At 39.0% G+C, this 27,643-nt stretch overlaps 1 protein-coding gene across 3 annotated transcripts; it reads right to left on the reverse strand.

The window, feature by feature from the left end:
- Window positions 1–34: 34 nt before the first annotated feature.
- On the reverse strand, window positions 35–27,497 carry LOC111570603 (choline transporter-like protein 2). Of its 3 annotated transcripts, none has more exons than XM_023273458.3 (22): window positions 19,927–20,310; window positions 16,912–16,960; window positions 16,751–16,824; window positions 16,566–16,650; window positions 14,626–14,710; window positions 14,402–14,515; window positions 14,236–14,296; window positions 12,612–12,735; window positions 12,365–12,448; window positions 12,166–12,278; window positions 11,110–11,241; window positions 10,907–11,006; window positions 10,573–10,665; window positions 8,214–8,298; window positions 6,839–7,101; window positions 6,657–6,751; window positions 6,308–6,411; window positions 5,600–5,673; window positions 5,431–5,501; window positions 4,387–4,475; window positions 4,168–4,252; window positions 35–764 (listed from the first exon to the last, which is right to left on the reverse strand). In XM_023273458.3, exons 1-22 carry the CDS (start codon window positions 19,958–19,960, stop codon window positions 658–660), a joined length of 2,121 nt encoding a protein of 706 aa, XP_023129226.1. In that variant the 5' UTR covers window positions 19,961–20,310; the 3' UTR covers window positions 35–657. The 3 variants fall into 3 exon arrangements, with proteins under 3 accessions (XP_023129226.1, XP_035805510.1, XP_035805509.1); XM_035949617.2 differs by lacking the exons at window positions 35–764; window positions 19,927–20,310 and adding exons at window positions 984–3,668; window positions 27,319–27,497; XM_035949616.2 differs by lacking the exon at window positions 35–764 and adding an exon at window positions 984–3,668 and having other exon boundaries at window positions 19,927–20,314.
- Window positions 27,498–27,643: the final 146 nt, after the last annotated feature.

Raw genomic sequence — 27,643 nt, forward strand, 5'->3', positions numbered from 1 at the left:
GCATTTTGGGTATGAATGATGAGTCCCACACAAGTTTTAGAAAACTATGTTTTAATCGAAAACAATTCAGCTCCACAAATATGACACAAGCACCCAAACATAATCCTATACATCAGTTCCAACATACAGTTTCTGGTTTTGTTCTATTTATATTTATAGTGGCTGATAAAAGGTGCATCAGACGCTTAATGTAAAAGTCTATAAATGTACAAAAGGCCTCAACTATGCCTGAGTGGCAGTGGAACGGCTTTGGTAACAATACGGTTAAATATTTATTCAAATATAACAAGAGATTATTGTAAAAGAAACAAAAAAGATAAAGCACAAACACATCTCAAACAAGTTAACAGAAAATGTTCATGTGTACCTTCATGTAACACTCCAATATTACAAATAAAAAAACATGCTCAAATTTACATACTAAAAGCGGCGCTGGATGTTTCACTGAATTCATTCATATTTTCTCCTCATGTTTTAAATCCAGAAAACTCGAGACATGATGGAAACAGTCACTCAAAAACAGGACAAGGGAATGTGGAACCGTTTTTAGATCCCGGTAACAAAATGTGGACGTCACCTGGAGGCTCCTGATGACTGATGGCGTCAGAGTTGAATTTTCAGTCGGCGTCGAGTCCATTTTAAGCCACAGTCTGGGCTCTACTCGGCCGGCTCAGCCTTGTTCTTCTTGTTCAGGACTTTGCGGAGGCTCTCGGGCATCAGGTAGGGCCGCTCCGGACTCCCATCGTTCCTCTCTAGATCCTCCACTGGAGAGAGATTAAACGACAAAAGCACTAAAGTCACTGTGTTCATTTTCCAGCTCAAAAACATTCATCATGTCTCCTTATTAATGCAGCAGTTTGAGTTGTTTTGTTCAGATGTAAGGTGAAAACATAGATGTTGATTTTTACCTTGACAGTTCTGGTAAAAATCAACATCTATGTTTTCACCTTACGTCTGAACAAAACTACGACAAAACTCTCCAGCTGAGTAGAAAAAGGCAGCAGCTTTAATCAGTATTTCAGACAGTTATGAATAACATTTATCCAGATAAAGAGTCTCATTTCTTTCATTTTCTCAGTTGCCTCAAATACAGTTTTTTAATCCAAGTGCACTGTCCTTTAAAAATCAACTAAATGCAAAATCTACATCGATTTACAGGCAAAACTTCAACAGAAAATACAACAAAGCAATGAGCCAAAAACAGCAGTCAATCATACAGATAAGAATCTGTTCTGGCTTAGTGTGAAGACAAATTAAAGTGCTTTATTGAGCGTACGACTGTAAACGGTTTAGGTTTCCTTAAAACAGGGATGGCAAACATGGGGCCCGCGGGCCAAAACTGGTCCTCTAGAGGGTCCAATCTAGCCCTCAAAGTGTAAAAATTACAGAGAAGACATTAACTGCAAATCGCAAATTTGTAAAACTATAAATTTAAAATAATTTCTAGACCATGACAAGCTGTTTTGATCATAAAGCAAAATACTAGATTGATCATTGTTCTTTTGTATCTCATTTTTGTAATATTTTGTCTTGTTTTTTGTCTGACTTTTATTCTCATTTTTGTCATTTTGTGTTTTGCTCTATTTGATGTTTTGTATTGTTTTTGTCATTTTGTGTTTCATTGTCTCACTTGTGTTGTTAGTCTACTTATTTGTTGTTTTTTGTTGTTTGCCGTTTTGTTTCTCGCTTTTGTCATTTTTGGTCTTGTCATTTGTGTAATTGTTTTTGTCTCGTTTTTGCCTTTTGTCCATTTTTTGTCTAATTTTTTGTTTTGTTTTGTGTTGTTTGTCTCATTTTTTGTCGTTTTGTTATATGGTTCAGTTCCAGAGTCCTATGACTAAATGTTGTGTGTCTTTATAGATACTCTGTGCTCTATAAGTTGTAATGTGTAAATAATAAACTGAGTCAAAATGCTGTTGAAATTTAACTTATTTTTCTTCAGAAATTTCAGGTTGTTCACGATGTTTTGTAAAAAGATAATTCCTTAAATGTGAACATTTACAGAATGTACTTTTTTGCACTAAAACAAAGGAAACATTTGCAGTTGTGGCTATTTATGGGTTATTATTCTGGGATTTTACTGGTCACTTGAGATCAAATTGGGCTGAATGTGACCCCTGAACTAAAATGAGTTTGACACTCCTGGTTTAAAACTTTAAGGTGCAAAAAGATGTTAACACTGTAAATCAGGCACATGATCGGCTTCAAGTTTCTATTGGCTTGTGGCAGTGGGAGGAAGTATTAAAAAAAGGTAACAAACGAGATTAGAAACGTCAGTTCAGCTCAGAGTAAAGCATTCATCCAACGCCAACACATTTCAGATCACATTTCAGAGAATTCGCTCCCAACACTGAGTCACTGGAAGGTGAAGGCAGACCTGACTGAGAAACTAAACTTGTCACCTCCAAGTAGAGATTTCATCACATTAATCATGCAACACATTGTACCATTCTCCTGTGTACATTTTAAAGCACTCATTCCAAGACACATGCTTCTGTTGACCTTCGCTAAGCCCCGCCCCTTTTTTGTTTAACTAATATAAATTCAGAAACACTGGGTCATTGTTTGTAGACTGAAGACGATATAAAGCAGGCTAAACATTATTAGCTGGCTACCATTGGTTTTCCATCTGAAATTACAACTGTTGTTTAGATATTATTAGCTGTAACTTGCTAGCTAATTCAGCTAACGTTAGCCTTGTGAGATGCCTGAAAGAGACCGTTCCTTAAAAAAATGTAACTACTTTCACTTTGGGGCGGTGGTGGCCCGATGAGTCCACTGCCGGGCCCTTGAGCAAGGCCTTTACCTCTTTCCTGTACCATGGCTGACCCTGCGCTCTGACCCCAATTGGGAAATAAGAAAACAACATTTCACAGTGCTGTAAAAATGCATTTGTGACAAATAAAGGCTTCTTCTTGTTGGCTACATACATGAAACACCTTATAGCGTCATGTTCCAGGTAAGAAGTCTTTATCTTGGTCAACCAGACAGCTCAGCTGGCGACCCGTAAACAGGGGCTGTAGTCCCTGACGCAGCCATGGGCTTAAATCCAGCCCATTTGCTTGATAAAATAGGCTGAAATTGTAGCAAATTCCAAACTCTTCAGATGCAGTGTAGTCTTTCATGTAGAGAGATCTAAAGACCACTAAGGGAAGGGGTTTAGCGAACGGTCAACATCTTATGTCCCATGTTTCCTTTTGTTGTAGGACATACAAAAGCTAAAAGAAAACACTATTTACTACTCAAAAATGCTAAAAAAAAAGTCTTTCATTCAGTTTGTCACTCATGGGATCACATCTCCTTGCTTAAGAAGCAAAACAATGAATCCCTGCCACTTCAGGGCGTGGAGTTTTACTGCACTCTGTCTCTGAGACACAGTGAATGATCAGTTTCCTACTTGGCAACAACAAAGCTCCTTTCTGTCATGATTTCAAATGGTTAAAAAATGATCTGGGATTTTGTTGTGCCCGTCATTCAGGGACAAATCTTTGCCCACAAAACTCGTCCTCTTTAAGTAGCGTCCTCCGGAGTGTGCTGCTGTTTTAGTTGGACATCTTCATCTGACGCAGACGGATCCTCGGCCTTGTTCTTCCACAGAATCTCATGGAGAGTCGACGACATGTAATAAGGCCGTGCAGCTGAACCGTCATTGCGTTCCAAGTCTTCACCTTGATGTGTTTGTGTGTGTTTGTACGTGTTATAATGGGTGGTGGTGGTGGAGAAAATTAGTATAGAAATCAGGGTAAAATTAAGGAGTTACAGGGCCAGCAGGAAGGGAAGGTGGTGAATTGTGGGAAGTAAGATAAGGGAAAGGAGAGACAAAAAGAGAAAGAAAGTCAAATAGCAAGCAAGCAAAAGCACCCACAAGCAATTCAGATTGTGAAAGTCACAGTTCATCACCAAGCAGAAACAAATCTCAGGTTAACAAACAGTAAGTCAGACTGTTACTCTGGAATGGTAGGAAAATATTCACGCCGTATTCATGCGATTTAGAATTAGTGACAGCCTAACACCAAAAGCAAAGTGAGAAGAGTTTTGATTCAGCTTTGTCTTTGATTAGTCTTCAACATATCTGCAGTGCTTGTTTCTTTTAGGTACCACTCATCTGACACTAGTGTTTACAATAAATACATGGATGTAAAGAAAGACTGAGGACGTGTCACTTACAGAAACAGAGGAACAGAGTGTCCACACACATGGCGTACACGCTGAAGAATCCATGAGCGATGAGGTACGAGCCAACAACTACAGTCTGAGGACGATAAAAACCACACATACACTTAATTTACAACAGACACAGGTTGGAAAAAGAATGACACATTAATTCTGTCCTGAATCTAACTGTTTAATATTGTTTTCCTGAATAAAAAGGAAGAGCAGACTCACCAGGATGGGCACCCAGTAGTAGTGGAGGTGGGGAGCTGTATCCTCAAAGGCCTTTACTCTCCCAGAGAAGAAGAAGAAGGCAAAGATACCTGCAGACGCACAGAGAAAAAGAAAAGTCACACCTGATGTGTCAAATGTAAGTAATTATTGGTAGAAAGCTGCTAGAAACTATTCTTGGGTCAATATATATATAATCGCGGGACTGTTTGTAACATAGTTGACAGGTATCATAGTTGATATTTTTGCTGTTTTCAGGCCTAAAATCAACAATCGAATAACTCAGTGAGACAGACCATTATCATATAAAGACACAAAATGATGAGGCACACAAAATAACCACAAAAAATTGCAAAATGACCCTAAAGTTAATATAAACAGACTGAAAACGGACACAAAAATGCACAAAATGACCACAAAAAGACCCAAAATGCCCACAAAACAATGTGAAAATGACCAAAAAAGCAACTAAATGACCACAGAGAAACAAAATGAGCAGGTCATGTGGTCTGGAATTAACACACTTCCTTGAGAGGTGTTTTTGTAATGGGGAACTTAGTGGAAAGTGATTTCTGGGACACAGATACAATTTGTTATTTTCCATATAAAATTTGACATATTGCCAAAATGTATAAAATACAATATAATATCAAAATATACATGACAAACTCCACTGATGTTTCAAATGTTTCACATTATGGTGACATGTACAGTTTATGCTACAGTTATCATAAGTTGCGCAACATTGTACGGTGGCAGTTCAGTCTTATTGCATTTATGACACAGCAGCAGTGTAATGAGGCTTTAAAATGCTCTATGGTGCACATTAAATGACTTTATCTAAGTTTATTATGAGTTAATTGTTTTAAAGCTCAAGTTAACCTCCTTCGCAACAACAATGCAATATATCTGTGTAACCATCTATATTTTCTACCTGTAGATCAGTGAATCTGCAATATCAGTCAAAAATCATGACAATAAGCATCAATGTGCACAAATATCACACACAGTTTCCGATAGAAAAATGAAGAAGACATAAAAACTCACCCACAAGCCCCACAATGAGCAGTTTGCCCAAGAACAACAGGAAATCTGTAACTTTATCCAAGACAGCAACTCTGGGGGATAAAAGAGAATCATTTAACCAATTTTATAAAATCTATCCTTAAAAAACGTCTCTTACATTTGTGTGAAAGTGAATAATATTTACAGATACCTGATCATGTTCCTCATGAGAAGTAAGAAGGCATCTCTGGCTGATGTGCAAAAGTTTTTGCCATAAATCGCCACCTGGAGGCCAAATGCACTCATTACAATCAAAGTCAACATGATCGTACTAACCCTCCTGTTTTCTTCATTTACGGGCACCAAAAATATCGTTCCTTTCTTTGAAAAAATCCAAAAATTCAGCAAAAATTTTTAAAAAAATTTTCCAAAATTTCTGAATATTTGTAAAATCTTCAGGAAGAAAATTCAAAAAAATTCCTTAAAAGCTTCCCTTAAAAGTTGTATTTTTAAAAAAAATCCCCAAATTTGGCAAGAAATAAAAATTGAAAAAATAAAATTGTAAATATTTTCAAAAAATGAATAAAAATCTTCCAAAAAAAATCCTAAAAATATCTAAAGTGATTCCATATTTATCAGTAAAACCTCTAATATTTTCTCAAATCAATGAAAATCCAGCGAAAAATCGCTGGATTTTGGTTGATTTGGTTGAAACATTTTTTTAACATTTCTTTTTTCCATCAAAACATGTTCAAAAATTTCCCAAAAATGTGGAAGTTTTCACTGTGAAAATAAATATATTTTCACACATTTTCAAACTTTAAAATGGGTCAATTTGACTCGCAGGATGACAGGAGAGTTACTAATAATGAATGAATGAATGAATGAATGAGTTCAGTGACATAAATGAGCCACACACCATAATGTAGGCGTTTCTGTTGAGGAACTTGATGAATTTCTCCAGACACCAGAAGCAGCACTTCAGACAGCACAACAGGAATTTTGCAAACTTATTTTGGGCTCCTGTGAATGACACCATGATTGATTAATACATTAATTTCTGTCCTCATGTATTTTTGTACTAATTAAGCAATCAGAGGCAAATGCTGTGCCATTAAACTGATACTTTCTCACTTGCACTTTTGCAGATACTGTTTGCATTATCTTATGTGATCTATGTGGGCCAGCCAATGCAAATACTTTATCCCAGACTGTATGCTATGCAAATGAGGGATCTGCATAATACTGGACTCCAGAAAGCACCACACCTTTCAGTTTGTGATCCAGATACTCCAACAAAACCCTGATGATCTGAATGATGGAGAGGATAAGGGAGCCGAAAGCCAGAGTCCCTGTGTGATACCTGAAACAAGGTGTAAAATGTTGACAAACGTTGACAAAAAACAACAAATGTCTGTAGAGAGATACACCAAAACTTTCCCCTACACACCTGAGAGATCTCCCCAGGGAGGAAAACACTGGGAAGGCTGGCATGTCGTCTGGCTTGACAAAGGCCCAGTAGTAAGAGGCGAAGGCCCCGGCTAACGTCATCTGTCCCAGAGCCGTGACGAAGTTGGCGCACCAGAAGAAGAGGAAGACGTTGTAGAACTGAAGGCCGATCAGGTATTTGTGGTAAACGGTCTCTCCGCCGTAGAAGGCAAAAAGGCACTCCGAGTCAGGACACTGTGCTTTCATGGAACTCGTTGTGTAGTTCTGAGAACAGATAGTTGATTTAGAGGGACGGCATACCCATTTTAAAAGTCCAGATCAGTCCAAATAAGCTTCCAAAGGGATTTCTGCTTGATCCACCCGGCATTAATTTCCCATTAATGTAGCCACAGTGGCTCCATGTTCATGCTAACTTCACATTCTTCATCTTCTCTGCAGAGATTCAGGGAAATGAGAAATTGCATAATACAGCTTGTAAACCACATTTAACGGGAAAATTAGCAAGACTTCCCTGGAGCTTTGTACGGAAAACTGATTTTTACATGAATCATTTTAAACTCTGAGCATTCAGTCTGACCTCGCTTAATAGAAGAGACAGAGACCAGAGACTTAAAAAGAAATTGGGAATATGTGGTTCCTTTGGAAAGCTGCAAAGACCTCATACTGTTAGGCCACAAACACTCTTTCCTATAATAGAGGTAAAGAGTGCAGCGTTAGACAGACACTTAGAGCCACAGTTTCCACATTAATGGGAAATACATCATTTTAAAAAGAACCGAAATATTATTTAAGGAAGTATAGAATTAAGCTAATTCACCATGTATTATACAGGGGGTCCTCGACTTACGTCAGAGTTCTGTCCCTACGGATCGATGTAAGTCGGTTTTCGCTGTAAGTCGGAACTCTACAGCCCACAGTAGCCTGTGTGAAGGTTCAATAAACCACCAGAGAACCACATAAAGTCTCACTCATTCATCACAGAGAGTCACTACAATATGTTGACCTGTTTTTACAACTTCACTGATGTTCGTCGGTGTTTTGCCCTTTCCGAGTGTTTTATTACATCTAATTTTACTTCCATGGAGATGGCTTTGGTTTTCTTTGACGCATCGAAAGAGTTTGACTTATGTTTGGGAGCCATAATGGAGGGCAAAAAGTTAGCGAATATAGCACAATCCAAGGCGGTGTACAACCGGAGAATGTAAAAAAAGCCGTCTTATAGCGCCGCGTGACGACGTATTCGTCCGCTCCATTCACCAACTAGTTCCACGTAACCAGTTCTGACGTAGCAATGAAACGCCACAAACCAAGGACCCCCTGTATATTGTAGTGAGATAAATATGATCCAAAAGAAACTGACAAGTAAGAAAACTTACGGCTGGGTCGCACGTTTTTCTTGAGTGTTCGCATTCCGTCTCGTTAAAAACCTTGTAGATCGGCTCATTGGAAGTAGACAAGAAACTGATCAGTTCATTAAGGACAACAATGGTTCAGACTTAAATGACGACTAAATGCCAACTTCACTTAACAAACCACCAACGTCAAACATTACATCATTTTGGGCACCCAGATATCTCAACAGATTGAGGGGGCGACCCATAAACTGAGGCTACAGTCCCCAATGCAGCAGCCTGGGTTCTATTACAGCTCACGGCCCTTTGCTGTAGATCTTCCCCCCCATTCTTCTACATATTTTCCTGACTGTCTCTTCACTACCCTGTCCAATGAAGCCAAAAAATAACTTTAAGAAGAAAACATATATATATTACGTTCATTTTTTGCAGCTGTGTTTGAACAACCCCACTGACATGCAGGAGAAAAAAAATCTTAACATTAACTGTCCCATAATGTGCTCCTTTTCAATGAATTAATCTCACGTCCCCACTGTGTGTCTTTTAGTTTTTCAGCTAACACTGCTGGAGAGATGATGCATTTTCCAATGACTGTATAACCCGCTGTTTTGCTCTGAAAAACACTTAACTGCTGCTGTTCTTGCTCCCTTCAGGAAGAAAAAACTGTTTGCTTCTGTGATTAGGCGTTAGAGCTGTCAATCAATCACACTTGATTAGTGGATTAGGATTAATGGTTAGCAGGGTGTTACATAGCAGCTGGGTCAAATTCTAACTATCCTGTAAAGCTGAAAGGCTAACCAGTTTTGGGAGGCCTTGAGGAATGGCAGAAGTAAGCGTTTTAATGTCTTAAGCGCTCTCATTTTATACCTTCAAGTTTATAACTTGAGAAAACACAATAAAAATGGATTATTATGGGACCTTCAGTGGCTGATCTGCTCTCCCACACAGGCTTAATGAGTTAACTACAGGCTTTCTGAGCTCATTTCTGCTTCATACAGTTGCATACTCTTACATCTGGAAGAATCAGTTTGGGCTGCAGATTTTTCCAAGCTTTGTTCAAGAATCTGCCAAAAATCTACTACTACAGTGGAAAAATAAATATTATTATGTACAATATTCATATTGTATGTTGTTTTTGTCCTTAGTTTTTAGACTAGCCGTGCTGTTGCGACTGCAGTGCATACATCTGCAGAATAAATGGATCTGACTTTGAATTTGCAGCAAGGCAAAGGTTGGTTTCATCCTCCTACACATCAAACCTTGATTTAAATGTAATATCTACAGCATCTATACATAGCAACAGACCCTGCACATCTCCTGCATAAATTGCCAATATACTGTACTACTGAGATCTGATGAAAAGCGTACCCTTGAGAGTTTCAGTTCATGTCCATGGAAACAGCTGATGTCTGATGTCCAATTTTAGTGCATTTCAAGCCACCCACGGTGGCTTGAAATGCAGAATCCTTGTGATTATAATGAACACGTGAGGTTACTTCAGGTTACCATCTGCAAAGGATCAGTCTTAAGGGTGCTAGTTTGAAGCAGGGGATGTTTAGATTCATCCTCCTGTGTTTACTATGTCGCCCTCTAGTGTTTGATTATGGTCTTCAGCAAGAACTAGATGAGTCCCTTTGAAAAAGAACAACCACACTGTTAATTTTCAAGGCACTGCTGTTGTGTTTCCTCATAAAAGAGGCCCACATATCAAGGTTAGAGCTGGTACTTTATCTTTAATGAGCAAGAATGTTAGTTTCCTTGACAGCCTCATGACTCATGGGCTGAGAATAAATCGTCTCCAGTTGTGTTCCCATCCATCCATCTTCTTCTGCTTATCCGGGGTCGGGTCGCTTCAGACGTACCTCCCACCAGCAACGTTTTCCAACTCTTCCTGGAGGATCCCGAGGCGTTCCCAGGCCAGATGAGATACATAATCCCTCCAGCAGGTTCTGGGTCTGCTTCAGGGTCTCCTCCCAGGTGGACGTGTTTGCAAAACCTCCAAAAAAGGAAGTCTCCCTGGAGGCATCCGAATTAGATGTCCAAACCACTTCAACTGCTCCTTTTGACACGACTAGCAGCAGCTCTACTCCGAGCTTCCTCCGGATGTCTGAGCTTCTCACCCTATCTCAAAGGCTGAGCCCAGACACCCTACAGAGGAAGCTCATTTCGGCCGCTTGTGTCCGCGATCTTGTTCTTTCAGTCACTACCCAGAGCTCATGACCATAGGTGAGGGTAGATACTAAGATGGACTGGTAAATCGTGAGCTTCGCCTTACGGCTCAGTTCCCTCTTCACCATGACGGTTCGGTTCAGTTGTGTTTCCAGGTCTTTTAACACAGTCAGCCTTAAATATAACCGACCCCAACTGGGACTTGAAAGGATACACTGCAGTAACGGCCCAGTAGGCGATGACCATGGCCAGGAGGAGGAAGGTGAACAGCGGGTAGAAGAGGGAACACATGACATGTCCTATGGCTCTGTAAACAGGATAACAGTGGTTCCGCACATTAAAGCCAAAAATCACACATCTGATCTTCACAGTGAGTTATATTCCCATTACTTCATCTGTGCCACTAGTCTGACACTTAAATCCATTACTGTGAGCGACACTAAAATGATTTTTAAGCCGGAACAACTTAACATCTAACTTATATTGATCTGTTTTTCCACTCCTCCTCCATCATCTCCTCTCAAAGTGCCTCTAATGCGAAGTCTGACCTGCTCGCTTCTTTAATGAGAGCAACAGCGATGAGGATCCTCTTCCTGAGGAAGATGAGCAGCAGGATGATGATGACTTCCACAATGGCCAAGATGATCACTAAAAGGAGGAAAGCGGCAGAGAGAAAGACCGTATGAGTGTCATGGTTTCACAGCAACATACTGGAGAGTAGAAATGTGTAGATTTTGTGGTGTGTACTGACTGAAGGCCAGCCAGGTCTGTCTAATCTGCAGGTACACTGTGAAATCTGTCTGGAAGCCCAGTTCCTGGAGAGTCACATTAGAGCCCGGCTCTCCCTTCAGAGCAGCATACTCCATGTAGCAGTGGAAGATACCTAATCAGCAAACACACGACACAACAAGAACATTGTTTAAACTGCAATGTAAGCAACTGGACAAGAGGAAGTAGAGTGCAGCATAGCACAAACTAAAAATGGAAAGAAAAATTACAGTATTTGCTTAAAAAATTGCAACAAAGGCAGCATACACTAAGAGTTCAGCTTCTGGGGTTAAAATAACATCAAATTGTATTCATACACAAATTGTTTCATATACATTTGCATGAACGTGCAAAATCCTGTTTGCCAACTCCTATGCTGCCAGCATTAAATGCGCTTTCAAAGTTTATCTCATGCTCTCACAGCACAAACAAGATTCTTTCAAATTATAGCTGTCTTGCAAAAATATAATGTGCAGTTATGTTTATTGTGCACAACTGTTTGCACAAGTGTTCTTTCCTTGCACTTTGTTAAATACCGGAAGTCATCACATAGCATCAGAAATGATACATGTAGCTTCATTAATTATTTAAATCTCTTGACAGAGCGGCAGAATCTGGCAACACCAGCTACTGTGTTGTCTTATTCACTACAGACAGGTACACCTGCACAAAGATGCCAAGTTTAACAGTGAAATTACTCATAACATCACAGCTGTTTTCATGGGTCAGTTCACTCAAACTAGAGCCTTGAGGTTGGAGCTATTAGAACAGGGGTGTCAAACATGCAGTCCGCGGGTGACTATTTCCTTTTGAAGAAACCTTCTTGAAAACCGCCCACATATCTGTTGGAAACCCTGAATTTACATTTCTAGCCAGTTAGTTAGCTACTTCTGCTCTGGTATCTCTACTGTAATTCACCATAGAAGCTCAAGCTGAACATTTTCAGACTGTACTGAACTGACTCTCTTGGTTTTTCCACTGAGCCCCTGAGGAGAGCATAACAGAAATAATGATGCTGCTAATGTTATTTGGCCCTTACCATATCCTAACACCAGTATCACCATGGCGATCATGACCCAGACCATGATCCCTGCCAGGAAGCGCAGGAGGATAATGAAGAGCAGGCTGGTGAGCATGGCAATAACCAACCCCCTACAGAGTGGAAGCACAGAGTGAGTGAGCAGAGAAACCGGCTGATAGTTTATTCTTTGCAGTGAATTCAAAAGTCAGCGACTTACAGGAGGATCCAGTACCAGGACTGCGTGTAATCCTCGAAGATTTTCATCACCACCTGACGAGCCTCGATAACCACAGTGGCATTCCTGCGGAGAGACACCCGAGCGTTGAGCCATTTCATCACTGTGGAATTTCTTGTCGCGTAACTGTTGGTGAAATCTAACTTGGCAGGTTGTGACAGGCGAGGCCACAGCCATTTTCTAGCTGTGACAGAACAGTCTTACTCTTTGTCACAATAATTCCACTCACTTTACTCCATCCACCAGATCCTTGGCGTCCCTCATGTTTCCGGTTCCATCATCAAAGTGAGAGTTGTTTCCAACAGTTATCACGCCTCCTTTTTGACCCAAAGCTGGGAAGCATCTACGGGTGACTGAAACAAAGTAGATGAGAAGGTCAAAAATGTAATAAAAAAATAAAATGACACATATTTTCACAAAAATACATTTTATATATATATATATTTTTAGATAGGCACCAGCTCTGAGCATCAATGTAAAACATATATGAGCCACAACATTAAAACCACCAGTCTAATATTGTGTAGGCTGCCCTTGTGCCACTAAAAGAGCTCTGACAAGGTCTGGATTTCAGAGACCTCTGAAGATCTGTTGACAGCAGATCTTTGAAGCACTGGAAGTTGCGAGATGAAGACTCCATAGACAAGGATTATTTCTCCAGAGCACACCACAGAGATTCATCTGGTCAACACCTTTAACTCTTTGTCATTTTCCTTTGAACTATTCCCAAACAAGGTGGTACATGTAAAAACCAGAATGCACACAGACAGCGCAGTACTCCACCAAGGCTGCTCAGTCATACCATTTCCAATGGCTGAAATCTTGAAAAAATTCGTGGCAGAAAACACGACACCATAGAAATTGGCCATTTAATATAGATGTAAACAAAAACAAAATGACCTTGCACTGAGAACAGGCGTGTGTTATGTATGTGTACGTTATGTACGGATACCGAATCACGTGACCTAAATATGTAGCGGGTGGCAGGAATTGATGGGATTCAGAAACACCCCACAATTTAATCAATTGTTCCTTGGATCATTTCCAACAGATAAGTCCTGAAAAGTCTGCAGTGGTGGATTCGTAGTAGAATCACAATCATGTGATGTAGTGTTCATTTGTTGTCATAGTTACAGTGACACCGTGCCACTATCTTGCAATGATACAGAAATCTTTAATAAATCTGTGGATCCAGACTATAACCCGCATCACTGTCAAAATCCAATCACTTGGTCCTTGTGTCATTTCTGACCTTCCCTTAAAATTTCATCCAAATCCGTTTGTCCGTTTTTGAGTTACATTGCTAACAGACCGACAGACTAACCAACGTCGATTGTCACATAACTCCGCTATGTTCCTTGGTGGAGTAATCACATCCACAGGCATGAAGGACCCCAGGCTGGAGCAGAACAGTGCCCTGAGCATCATACTACCTCGGTCAGTTTGCCTTCTTCCTACAGTGCATCCTGCTGTCATCTCTTCCAACATACATCCAGTCATTCACATGATGTAAAAGAAAAGGTGAAACATCAGACTAGGCTGCCTCTTTCCACTGCTCCATGGTCTGACAGTCACATACTCATTGTAGAAACTTTATTGGTGCATACGGGTCGCCAAGAGCACTCTGATGGGGCTGCAGCTACACAGGAAGTTGTCATGCTCTCTGTGTTCTAACATCGTATCACTTGCTACCTGATATAACCCACTGACAGGTGCAACTGTAACATGAATATCACTGTCATTCATGTCACCTGTCAGTGGTTTTAATGTTGTGGATGATCAGTGCATTTAATAAATACACATAAATTCTATCTTTCGAAGGAGGACATTTTACAAGTAGAGTTTCAACTCACAGGGCTTGCTGGGTGTCAGCATGGCAGGACAAAGACCCAACTTGAGGATTTCTGGTATACCCTAAAACACACAGTAGATCCAAAAGAAATGTGAAGGTCTCGAAAAAAACACACTGAAAGAGCGTAATAATTGAGGTAAATAAACAATGTCTCAACTGCATCTTACCATCGTATTAGTCACGCCTTCTTTGCAGAAGTTTTTGTAGTAGTCAAAGTCTTTTCGGTTGGCGTAGGCTTTGAGTAACGTCATGAATTTTTCAGGGCACTTGTCCACACACATCTGAGGATGATTATTTACAGGTTGGTAAAGTTATAGCATAGTAAATGCAGGCAAAGCATTCAGACAGATAGTACAAACCAAAACAGCATGGAGAAGAATGGAGTTCATACCTGTGTGGTCGGACACTGGAACTCCAGCAGCACCATGGGGCTGGCACACTTCATGATGTTGAAATAGAACAAAAATGGCTTCTTTCTGTTGAAGGCAGAAAAAAGGAAAGCACAGAAAGTGGTCACGTAAATCAGAGAAGCAGTATGAGCATCTAACAGAGTCGGTCCAAACTAAAGCACGCCACACAGTTCTTCTTCAGTAAACCATTCACTGACATTTTTGACTGTTTTGCCCTCATCAGGTGTGTAGTTGCTTTCCATACACAGTCTGCTGATCAGTCTGTGACTCATAAATCACCAAAGAAACACAGAATACAGAACAAATGCTATCATTATATAGTTTTTAGCACTTACAAGGCATCATTACTCTATGTGGATACTAAAAAGAAGGTTAAATAAAGGATGGATGCGTTCAAGTCAGCAGTAGATTTCATTTGATTGATGGCTCCAAAGTGCATTGTGCATTACATCAGATAACGATCTGCTTTGCCAGTTGTTGCAGCTCTTTCTTCCGCTCTTATCTGCTGCTTTGGACACTGAACTCCTGCTAGCTGCTACCCATTTTACCTCAGAGGTGTTTCTATAGTTTGTTGCTGGCCTACAAGATTAAATCATTGCATTCTGGTGTTGTATTTTATGATATTTGGTATTCAAGCTGAGGACTGCATTTATTAGTGACATCTGTTCATGCTGGTAAAACCAAGTCTTTTGTTTCTTTAGTCTCTGATTCATTAGGGAATTGAAAAGTGTGTCTGTTTTTTTTTTATTTCCTTTACACACATAATTAGATTTGGATAATGGCGTTTACTTGTATTTGATAACTTGCAGTGCTCTGGCTGTTTCCTGCTGTCACACAGTATTACATACAGATGACGCCGAAGATACCAGAGAAATTATATGGGACATCAGATCATTTTTGGTTTTGGGAGGGGTCAGCAGATTGTTTCAGTTGGAAGAGGTAGGCCAGTAATCCCAGTCAGGATTTAATCCACTATTAGTTTCTGCTTCTAGCTCCACACCCACCAACCATCAGCCATTTTGTACGAGAACATTGTGTTGCACGGCATTCGCTTCATAACACAATGCAGAAGTCCACCAGTTACTGTTGCAGGGCTGAATGGTATTTATTTGGCTGATCTTTAATATGAGCAGGTGCATTTAAACGAAAAGTCCTTAGGTTGCTACAACAACACAGGAAGTTGGTCATTTTATAATCATTAAGTAAAGCAGCGTTAGTATTTATTCTGTTGTACTTTTGGTCATTTTGTCCCAGTAAAAATAATTATTTTTCGTCTAGCTTTTGCTAGATTTATTTGTCCTGGTTGATAAAGTTGGATTAAATGTCATGTGATTCACAGAGAGAGAGATCAGGCAGGTTAAGCTACCAATTTTACATCCCGTCTGCTTTTATTTGTTTTCTGTTGGCGAACACAGTAATTATTAATTTTAATAAGCTTTCAGAGGATTGTATACTTTGTTTAGAGAGATTTGTTTTATTGCCATTTCATGATTCAAATGTGATATTATCATGTTTGTGTATATAGTTTTCATGGTGTACCACCAAATGATATAGCTTCTGTGAAGATTAAACCTTCTTGTGGACATCAGGATGAAGTGTGGACTCTTTCAATGACCAGGAGATGTAAGAGATTTAACTGTTTGTGCTTGAAAAATGAAGATGAAAGTAGACATTTTTATATTTTATTTTTGTATGAACTATGGAAGGTATTCTGTAAATAGCATTTTATTTTATTTGATATTCTTTCTCTGTATACTTTGTATTAACTGTGACACATGATTAGATTATTTGTCAGCGTCAGACTCCACCCTGATAGAGGCAACACAGTTAGCGTTCTGGTGCACTAAAACAGAACTGTGTAACTGAGTTTCCAACTTTCCAACAGGGTCACAGTTGCATCTATACTTGGACAGCAACTCACTCTAGCGGCGTGCCAGCCTGCCCACAGAACTGCCCCCGACTATCTGTAGGATAGATCACCTTCCTGGGGTCGCCCTGGGACCAGGCTGGGAGAACAGAAATAAAGGGGAAAGGTTACAAAACATGTTTATTATAGATAGCTTTTGGTTTTTCATAGGTAATCCAAACAGCAAAGTGTTTCCTTACCAAGTATTCCCACTGCAATATAACCCAGAACTGCAACAATGAAGAGGATGCAGCATACAATGTCTGTGCAGCCCCTAGAAACAGAGACAGAGAAAGTTTAAAGGGTTAAAAGACGTCCTTTTTAGTCTGCTACCTGGAGTAAAACTGCATCTCTGCCTCACCTGTTCTGGATTGGACCCTTGAAGGTTGGATCATACTTCCTTGGCTCGCCTACAGAGAAGAAAGAAGTGCATTTATCACTCTGAGTTCTTAGCATTGTGCCTAGTGAAAGTATATCTTGATGAGTGGTTCAAGGTGACATCTTCATGTTAACTGTTCATTAATTCATGTCTAAAATAGAGATGCACCTTGTACCAGGATTAAGTTTTAAAAGGGGGAGGCTGTTTCAGGATAAGGAGCAGAGCGCCACCGTCTTCCTCTCATTCTTCTGTCAGATGACTTCTCCCTTCAGGCTAGACACGCCTGGCAGCACAACAAATTCCTCTCTCGTGACTAAGCAGGAGCAGACCCATGAGAAAGAAGGAGCCAGCATAACTTGGAAACCCACTAGAGGAGCTCTAAATCATTTATTGTAGTACATTTACTTTGACAAGCTGATGTCAAAGGAAATGTCCTACAATTCTGTGAAGTGAGACATTTTATCAATAAAGGAGCAAAGTCATTTTTCTGACTATTATTGTTAAACACACCCATTGGTTTGCACTGCAGAAAGTTAAAACATTGCCCTAAGGTGATGCTGAGGACTGGTGAGCCTTATGGTGGGTTCAGGCTACAGGAGATTTGAATCCCTGACAGATTTTAAAATCAGCATGCATCACAATAATAAATCTTCTCTCTAAATTCAGACATGCACACATCACAAGACTGAAAAACAGTAGGTGAATGTATAATTGTGGGACTTTTGAAGTCCATGGGATATATCTTGGATAAATTTTTATTAAAAGTAAAAAAAAAAACTCAATGATTTTTATGTTCATTATGATCATGTCTTTACAAAGTCCATAATTATTTATTATGGAAACAATCATTTATTCATTAAAAAAATGACTGGATATCACTAAAATGTAAACTAAATAACCGTCCAAATTTAATCACAACCACCTTCTAATTAGCTAAACTATCATAAAATTAACCTCCTCAAAAATTGTTTTGATTGTGTTCTTTTTATTAAGTTGAGATAATCATGACATATATTTGTTTTTTGCCAGTATATCAAATTTTATATGGAAAATAAATTGTACCTGTGTCCAAGAAATCACTTTCCACTAAGTTCCCCATTACAAAAACACCTCTCAAGAAGTGTGTTAATTCCAGATCACATGACCTGCTCCACATGATGTCATTTCCTCCTGAAGAAAAGACTGGCCAGACTCTAAGACTTTCTGAGTTATTTAATATAAAGTAGTGTGTGAGTCAAGTGTGGATTTATGGCATATCAACAGGTTTACTACAATATTTTTATAAATAACTTTCAATTTTATTCAGTTGTATATATAATATTTAGAAGAATCTTTCTGTAAAAATGCCATGTGGTGTTTGGTTATAGGCAGCCATGTTGATTTTAGGCCTGAAAACAGCAAAAATGTCAACTATGATACCTGTCAACTATGTTACATATAGTGCCGCAATTATATATTGACCCTAGTAACACATGACACATTTTAGGATACAGTAAAGGTTATCATGGCAGAAAGAGCAGTGCATCACCTCATGTGATCTCACGGGGAAACAGATGGAAAAGAAATTGAGACTGTGGTGTAACAACTTGCTGTGATACTATTAATAATTTGCAGCGAGAAAAAACAAAAACAAAATCAGAAGGCTAAACAAGTCTGGAAATGAGAAAAAGGTTTGGAAATCATTTTGGTCAACACGTTTTGTTATTCGGCTAGATGTGACGGTGAGATTGTAACTATCGGTTGTATTATCTGTAGCTAACTTTAGCCTCAAGGGCCACTGCTCTGTACAGTAGAATTATAACTATCTAGATTTTACCTCCAAAACCTCAAACATGGTTGACATTACTCAGGGTGGATGCAATGAGTGCAAGCAAGTCGGAAGGTTTCATACTGGATCTGTGAACCTCTGATATTATCAAATAATCTATGCAAACTATTGGGTCCAAACATCGGGTATGACTGGAATCACAAACCAGATTTCTTTTCCTGATTGTCAGGAGGTGTGAAATCAAATTGGAATCGTACTTTTCTTTCAGTGGATTTTGCTCAACCATCCAGTTCTGTTTCCTGTAGGTTATCTGAGGTCAGTATGTCAGAAGCAAAACAAAGAGCATCTGATATCTAAGCAAATTTATCTTAGCCTAGTCACAGATCTGGATGAAAAGCCTCCACCCAAACACAAAAATAGTGGTTTCATATTCAAAATAGCAACACAGCTGCCTCGTTAGGGCACCGAATCCCTCAAATCATTGATGCCACTGTCCACACTACTAACACAGCATGAATATGTACTATGGTAGCATGAGACTGACACCTTAGAGTCTAGACCAATGTATGATATTCACTGTGGCGTCTTTACTTATTAATTATGTATATGGTCAGTGGGTTAATGCTGCAGCAAGCGTTTACCAGACAGGCTTTTATAGAAGTCACAGCTTCCTATTAGAAAGAGAAAGGGTGTTGGGTTTCACATACATGTAGTGATTTGGCACTGTCACCGCTAAGATCTAGAGACTGTTATTTCACATAAATAGCAACTGTAAATTATCACAACTAGATACAAACAAAAAAACAACCCTGCATGCTCCAAGAGGATCATGAATATGGGACTGTAGCAACAGATTCCACTTTAGAGGAACAGCCTCGTCCTTCATTGTCTACATTCAGCCCAGTAACATTTGTACTGAAAAGAAACCTTGATAAGAGCTCCCTGCTCCCACACACCTGTACAATCAGCAAAGCCTCCAGGTTCCACACAAACACACACACCTTTTTTAAGCCTGCAGTGTTGACAGGCTGATACTGCTGCTCCAGGTTTCACTATTTACCCGCTTAATGAGACAGATTTATCTCCAAGCAGTGAGGAAAACAAGGCCTGAAAGTCAACCAGCAATCCTTGGCCTGTTTAATGTTTCTTATGTGAAAAGAGAATCACAAAACAAGATGTCAGTGAAGATTAAACTTTAAAAAAAAAAAAAAAAAAAACAGAGCGATTACCGTTCTTTCCGTAAAACTCTCCATCCTCGGGCATGTTGAAATTCCTTTCTGGGTCAAACGCTGAAATGTACGGAGAACGCTACTCTTTCCACAGCCTCTATATCTGGTTCACTTCTTCTTCTCTCTCTGCTGGTATAAATGATTGAGCGTGAGGGAGACACAGGTATTGTGGAGGGAGAAACCAGTCCAACCTGTCCCTGAATAGCCTGTGCAGCCAGGAAAGCTCCACCTAACCCCACACTTCCCCCCGGTGTTTATCCTGAAACTACTGCCTCTTTCCAATCTGTGCTCCACCTGTGCATCTCCCACTATTTCCTGCCTCCTCCAAAAGATCCGTTGGTTTTCTGTTTGGTTTCGGTCCCTAAAAAGCCATCCGGATCGCCAAGTAAACTCATCAACAGGAAGATTGTGAAGAAAACGAGGAGGTGTGAGCATGTGAAAGAGGGTGGAGACTGAAGTCTGTGGAAAACTAAAGTTGTGTAGATGTTATGAGAAACATGTGTTTGCAGAAAACAAGGGGGAATTCTGCCTCTGGTGGTGCTTTGTGAAGCTGCTGTGGAGGAGGGATGATTAGATTCAGGTGTGTGGGATGTTTATCGCTGCAAATTCCATCAACTTTGAAATTACGGCTCACAATATTCGGCAAAAAATCTATTATTTTTCATTAAATTAGACTTGTAGAGCAGCTCAAATTGAATTGATTCCATCATATGTGGGGACAAAGCAGGGTTCCAGTTTAAAATTGATAAGCTTGTGAGGTATGCTGAGCAAAAAGTGAAGAGTTTTTAATGTCAGGTGGTTCTCTTTTAACCTGCAGGACCACCATGGTGACTTATGCTGCTGAGCCAACCTGAACCGGAGCAGGATATGTGCAGAGTTTGAGATTTAAAATGACTTTGAGCCACATGTTCATCAGCAGTTAGAGCAGCACAAACTGTACATGGAACCTACATGGATCCAATCAGTTTCTGATGCAGAAAATACATAAACATGTTTTTATGTTTGGTTCTGAGTTGCTGCTGTAGATAATAGAACACAGATTAGAAAACTTAATAGTTTCTTGGTATTTATCAAAGAGAATATTCAGTAAATAAGAATAATATGACTCTGAAGTGAACTTAAGCTTAAAGTTTAAAAGCTCGACTGTGCAGCTGTTATATTAGAAATAAGTGAGTAGTGAAAATTAATATAATAACTTCATGATTAACAATCTTCTACCAGCATTCTTCTGTTATCAGTGCTTTTTGCTATGAAAAAAATGCATTCCTAATAGCTTTCAATTCTAACAATGTGTTACTCTAGGCTGAATTAGACGCCACACAATTTCTGTCCATTTTGTTTTGCTAATGAGTCAAATAATACGTCGATCGCCACATCTTACAAAGATCCAAACCTGGTTAAACAAAGAACGTTGATCCCATTAGCGCTGATTTGGGTTTTAGGTTTCGTTCAGCCAGCTAATTTAACAAAAGTGTGGCTATGTTGAACTTGCTTCATCTCACACCCCTCAGATGTTACTAGACATTAGACTTAGACTGACTTTGTTAATCCTCAGAAGGAAATTCTGTAAAACACAAGCACCTTGACTGGGAATCAAACCCTGACCACAGCAGTGAGAGTGTCGAATCCTAACCACTAGACCACCAGGGAGATTGATTCTGCATATTCATGAAAATCACGTTTACCAATTTAGACAAAAAATGAGGGAAATCTGTTCTTAAACTGCAGTTTGAAGGAGTCGTATTAAAAAGCTGAGTCTGTTTGGAGCCCTCTGATTAATTGCATAGACAAATTAAAGACGCTCCAGGGCAAATAAGCAGTCAGCATTGAAGCCCTTCCTGTAAATCCAAACTTTTAACATTTGAAATCAGTAGCAGTGAAGCCATTTTTGCATATTAACATCAACTGAAACACTACATTAACCCTTTGATGCGCAGTGTGAGTCAGGAGATACCCATTTTTTACTGGGATTTGGGTCACTTTTGACCCATGTTGTGCATCAAACGGTTAAAAAGGAAGGGTTGGTTATTGATTGTTGGGTTTATATATTTATGCATCCATACAGGTCTCCTTTTCTTTAAAAAAAACTGTAACATTTTATCTGGGAATGGGGGGGTGGGGACAAATACAAAATATAAAAAATAAACAGGCCCTCCCTATTCACCATGTTTTATTCCAAGTCATAATTTAGTAAACACGATTTAACTCTTCAGGGTATTCAATATCTCGTCACACTTCACAGACACACTTTGGGCCTGCCGTTAGCGAAAATGACAAATCTGCAAAACAATATCTGGAGCACAGGAAGTGTAATATGTAAGCAATCATCACCAAACAACACTAGACCACTACAGCGCTGGGACACAACGAGAGAAATTACAAATCTTGCATGCCACAACTTTTTTTCTGCTTTCATTCTTGGCGCCTGAATATTTTGGATCTCTTTCTGTTCAACAGCCAGAAGCAATCAGAGCATGTTAAATGAATTCATCGTGTTAACAAAGAGTCCACAGACAGACAGACTAAATGCTGCGAATGTTTTCAACAGACACTCCAGGAAACAAAAAAAAGAGCTGGAATGACTGAAAGTTTCCATTCTGTTCTCGTTTTTTGGCCAGAGAGACTCTTGTCTTTGCTGTACTTTCCAAACCATAAACTTCTTCATCAAGTGAAACCGAGGACCGTAGTTTCTTAGGAACTGGATGTATTAGAATGCAGTATGATGCAACGCAGTATATTCAGGTGAAATTAATCCTGAACCTGTATTTTGAAATGCATGTCATGGCAGACCGCTAGCACGGCATGCGGGACATCGCAGTGAGCAAGGTGAAGTAAAAGACACCAGATTTTTGTTTTAATCTATTAAAAGCTCTCCACTGAATTTAATCCAATTGCAATGTGCAACCAGACGACCCTTGAGCATTTACTAACGTCATTAGTACACACAATAACATTTACTACATGTGTAAGAGCTCTGATTTAATTATGAAAGGCCACACTGGCTTTTTAATGACACTTTATAAAGAAACAATCTGTATTAGCGTTGTCCTTGAAACTAAACCCAAGGTCCTCCTTTGTTTTCCCTCCTCCTAAGGTAAAATATTTGCTTCAAACATTGACTTGTGTCTAATTAGATTTCAGAGGATTGTACTAGGAAGCAAAACTAATGTGTCAGCAAGGTATGTGAGTCATACAGTAAAGAGTTTTCAGTGTCAATGACATGGCATTTTTGTCGAAGTGGTAGATTAGTGCGGTAAGTTATGCTGCACAGCTAACCTGCTTAGGAAGTGGTTATGTTCAGTGTCCTATTTAAATGAGCTGCAAGAGGCATGTGTAGCATTGCCACTAAAAACATCATGCATTTAGCTGATGATGCAGAAAATGTGTAAATATGTGCTTATGCTTGGTTCTGATTTGCTGCTCAACATTTACACTGCTGCTACTGCAACTAATACAACACAGATTATAAAATAAATGACTCTATAGTCAGCAACGAGGCTCTGTGCTGTTATGAGTAACACAAGCCTGGGTTTTTACTTGTTTAGAAAGAAAATCAGCGTTCTGCGAATCATCGAGACATTCTGACATGCTGCTGCAACAGAAACACACACGTAACTATATTTTTTAGGACCAGGCAACATCGTGTCCTATGCTACATTTGAGGAATTGTGCAAAAATAGCATTTTACCTACACTATTATTTCAGGACAGCAGAGTAGGCCGACTCTAATCACATGTCGAGGTTACAGCTGCTGCCCTCCCTGAACGTCTCCCACATGTCTTTCATTACAGAAGGAGGGTGTGGAGTGCTTCAAGTCCAAGTTCAGGCTATTTTTGGTGCTACAAAGGAAGCTACACAACAATCACAGAAAACAAAAACTACAGTATGTATCCTTTGGGGACACTTGTGCTCAAAATTGGATGCATCTGTCTGTGAACATCTGTAATGAAGATTACTCTGTGAAAAGGACATGCAATATTTTCACACAGCAGCTGGAATTTATCTAAACATGATCTCTGTCCACCTCGCTGACATATTCCTGTCACAACACCACTGTCTACAATCTGTAGTCTTCAGGGAATTTCCGCTTCCACTTCTAATAATATTAAGTAAACTCAAAACATTGACCTCTTATTGCTGCTGTTACACACAGGGCAGCTCTTCCTGTCATTATGACACAAAGTGAAACCAAGATCTTTCCAATTCAAGCATATAAAGTCCGAGAAAGAAGCAAAATTCCAGGAGCTTTTTACAAAAAGTTGCAAAAACGGAAGCAAAGGCAGTTTCTAGACATAATATTTTGTTTAAATGACGCCACTACTTGGACATAAATGTACAATCTGGATTAGAATCTCCAAAAAGCTTCAAGAGACCTTTAAGAAGAGAAATACTAGTAGTAGTTTTGTAGGGGACAGTGAATTTAGACATGATCTACAAAGACAGCTGCTGACTAGTAGAGAAACCCATGAACACTGATGATGTATAAAGAGGATAGCTCACTGAGGCAGACCTGTTTAAACATTCAAATTACTCTCCATTTATATTTCCTCTTCTCTCCAGACTAACTGTCCCTGATCTTAACTCTTAGATGCATCAAAAATGACCCTCGTAGGTCATTTTCTTGCAGTATGTTTGTAATGAAAAGCTTTTATCACTCCAATTCCCAGCTATTCCTCAAAAAACATGTCTTTGATATTATTGCATTTAAATTTTTAAGTTACCTTTTATACTTTTAAAGAAATTGAAATATTTATGGGACTACCGCAAGCTCTTTTTCACTGATAATATCATACAAGAGGTGATGCAGTGCACAAACTTGGAGGAAAAAGAGCGGAAAAATGTCAACAAAATGGAGCTTCTATTGCTGTTCTGTGTAATATGCTTCTTTTTAATTGTCAAAATCTGTTATAAAGTTAAAAACAAACGTATGTGTGGACAAAAATATAGTACATACAACAATAATACAGATTATTATTGTTAACTAAAATGACAAAAAAGGCAAAAAAAAACCACATTAATTCTTATGTGGGTCATTTCTGACCCACTTATGGAAGAGTGTAGGGTCCAATCATTTGGGCATCTAAGGGTTAATGACCAGTCAGTTTGCTCTGAACATATATTTGTATTTCAGACTGTATTCAAGCTTTCAGAACCACAAGAAAGTTAACAGCGTCACATGATCCAGTTTGGGCTGTAAGGGTATGATCAGGCACATTCAAGTGGAAACCAGTGGCTGCAGTAACAGATGTTTTTGGCTCTTTGTTAAGTAGGAAAAACTGCACAGTACAGAAACTGAGTTGGAAACTAACAGAATAGACGAAGGGTAAATGTGCAAATGTAGTTTTAACAAACTCAGCGAGTCTCAGGGTAAGGTTTGAAGAAACACCCTCCTAAATATGGCTTATAATTACCCCTCATCTGCGCCAGGGCATGGCTGCACGGCTGTTCCAGATCCTGTCATTTAGGTTTCTTCATATATCGGAGCCTGAAATTACTCCCAACATGTAAAACTGTGGTAGATCCTATAGCGTCCTCTTTTAGTTGAAGTTCAAGATGCAGTGAGAAATATTAGCGTGTATGTTCCACTAAAGGTCTTCAGAAGCTGTTGCTGACAAATCAGTCATTTCTTAACCATGTAAGACCCAAGTGTAGAAAAATAAATGCGCAAAAAAAAAAGAAAAATGACAGATTTTTGAACCCAAATATAGAACAAAATTGCAAAAGAATAAAAAACAAAAAATATAAAAAATAATAATAAAAGTAACAATATATAAACCCAAATATAAAATAAAATAACCAAAAAAACAATGAAGAAAAAACTAATTTTATATATATACGTATAAAAACACAAAAAAATAGCAAAAAAATAAATAAACAAATAATTATATATATAAATATATACATCAAAATATAGAAAAATACAAAAAAGAGTATATATATATATATATATATATATATATATATATATATATAAACTGAAATATAGAAAAAAAACTGCAAAAGTACAATAAAACGAAAATAAATAATAATAATAGTAGTAATATATAAAAATATAGAGGATAATGAGCAAAAAATAAAATGTCTCTATTTAAAACAAATATAGAAAAAAATTTACAAAAAAATAAAATAAACAAATAATTATCTATAACATATATATAACATTTTTTGCTCATATATATTCTCATATATATATATATATATATATATATATATATATAAAAATAAACATTTTTCAAAATTTTTACTGATGTTGTATTTCTGCCACTGTGGGTTTTACAGGACTAAGTGCATTTGCAGCCAAACCACTGTTAGTTTGTCGTTTAGCAACTACTTTGTTCACTGTTTATTCCTGACTCCGTGTTGCATTTCCAAATCCTTGACAATCTCCCTTTCTTTCTTACAAACAAGCACACTCGTGGTTTGCACTGCCTTTGTCGGAGGGCTGGTAAAGTGAATCAATTAGGCATCATGTGGCAAGCAGAGTGGAAAAGGTTGTGTGCAGGAAAACACCAGGAGAGCCAGCTAAGAGGATCTCTACTTAAAGCTATACATGCTGCTGAAATGTGAAGTAATAATGCAAAATATACCTCAAATAGAGTCATTAATTGGCCACAAAAGACGAGGGTATTGACCAAAACAAGCCCATCTGGGAGTAAACAAGCTCCTCCTTTCCTATGTGTTAATCATTTATTGACATGAATTGCACTTCCCGTTAAGAATCCCACAGCTGTATATCTCACCACTGTATAATAACACATTTATCTGGTATTTTGGGGAAGGAATGCATAATTACAGCCACATTAGGGAACTGAACATGTGGTATTTTTGAGCAATTCAGCAAAAGTGGATGAAATGAAACTGAACGTTGAGACTGAACACAGAAGACAAATGGAGAAGCTCTTCACTTGATTGAGGTATTTTCTAATTAAGCTGGACTCTATACATAGCTGGGCGTCAGCTAAGCTCCTGCTGCCTTCCATACCAGTCTGAGGAATGTGGCAGCAACTGGACAAGCACAGGACAAACTGGGACTTCGTACACCCCCACTACATGTGGTACTTTAGACCACCAGCTTACTTAAAGGCGTCCTGAATTTTCAAAACAAGACTACAAATCGCTGAAACTGTGGGTGAAGAGGTGGATTTTAGCTAGCTGGTGTCTGTAAAAGTTCACGAGGTCCGAGTGAAAGTGGTAGCAGCTAACTTGGAACAATAACAGGCAGAAAAAATAATAAATTACGTCTCTGAAATAACTTCAATATACGCTTTCACAGAGATTAACGACACCGCCGTGCGTCAAAACAAAGCTAGCAGCTCGGTTTTAGATGTAACCGACGATAAGGTCCCAGAACAAATGAAGTGCAGCGTGTCCGTTTGGGCTTTAAATAATTACCATATTTCGGTTTCTCCTCCAGTTCCATGATTACGGAGTGTTTCTTCTGGACCTCAGTAGCTCACAGGCGACGACTTTACAGCATATTTCCTGCTCTGGCAGGGCTTGTTGTGCGGCACTTCTGTCAGCTTGTGCACTTCGTTGTGCACTTCGTACAAGTCCACTCCAAAATCTTGACTGTCCTGCCAACATTTAAAGAGATATTCCTTCGAGGAGGCGGCTGACCAATGACGATGCGGGATGCGGTGAGTGACAAGCCGAGAAGCCAATCACAGAGCGAAGGCGGGGTCCATATCCTGCAGACTGGATTAATTCTCGTACCGTT

The sequence above is a fragment of the Amphiprion ocellaris genome, chromosome 19, assembly GCF_022539595.1.
Source record: "Amphiprion ocellaris isolate individual 3 ecotype Okinawa chromosome 19, ASM2253959v1, whole genome shotgun sequence".
Classification (NCBI taxonomy): Eukaryota; Metazoa; Chordata; class Actinopteri; family Pomacentridae; genus Amphiprion; species Amphiprion ocellaris.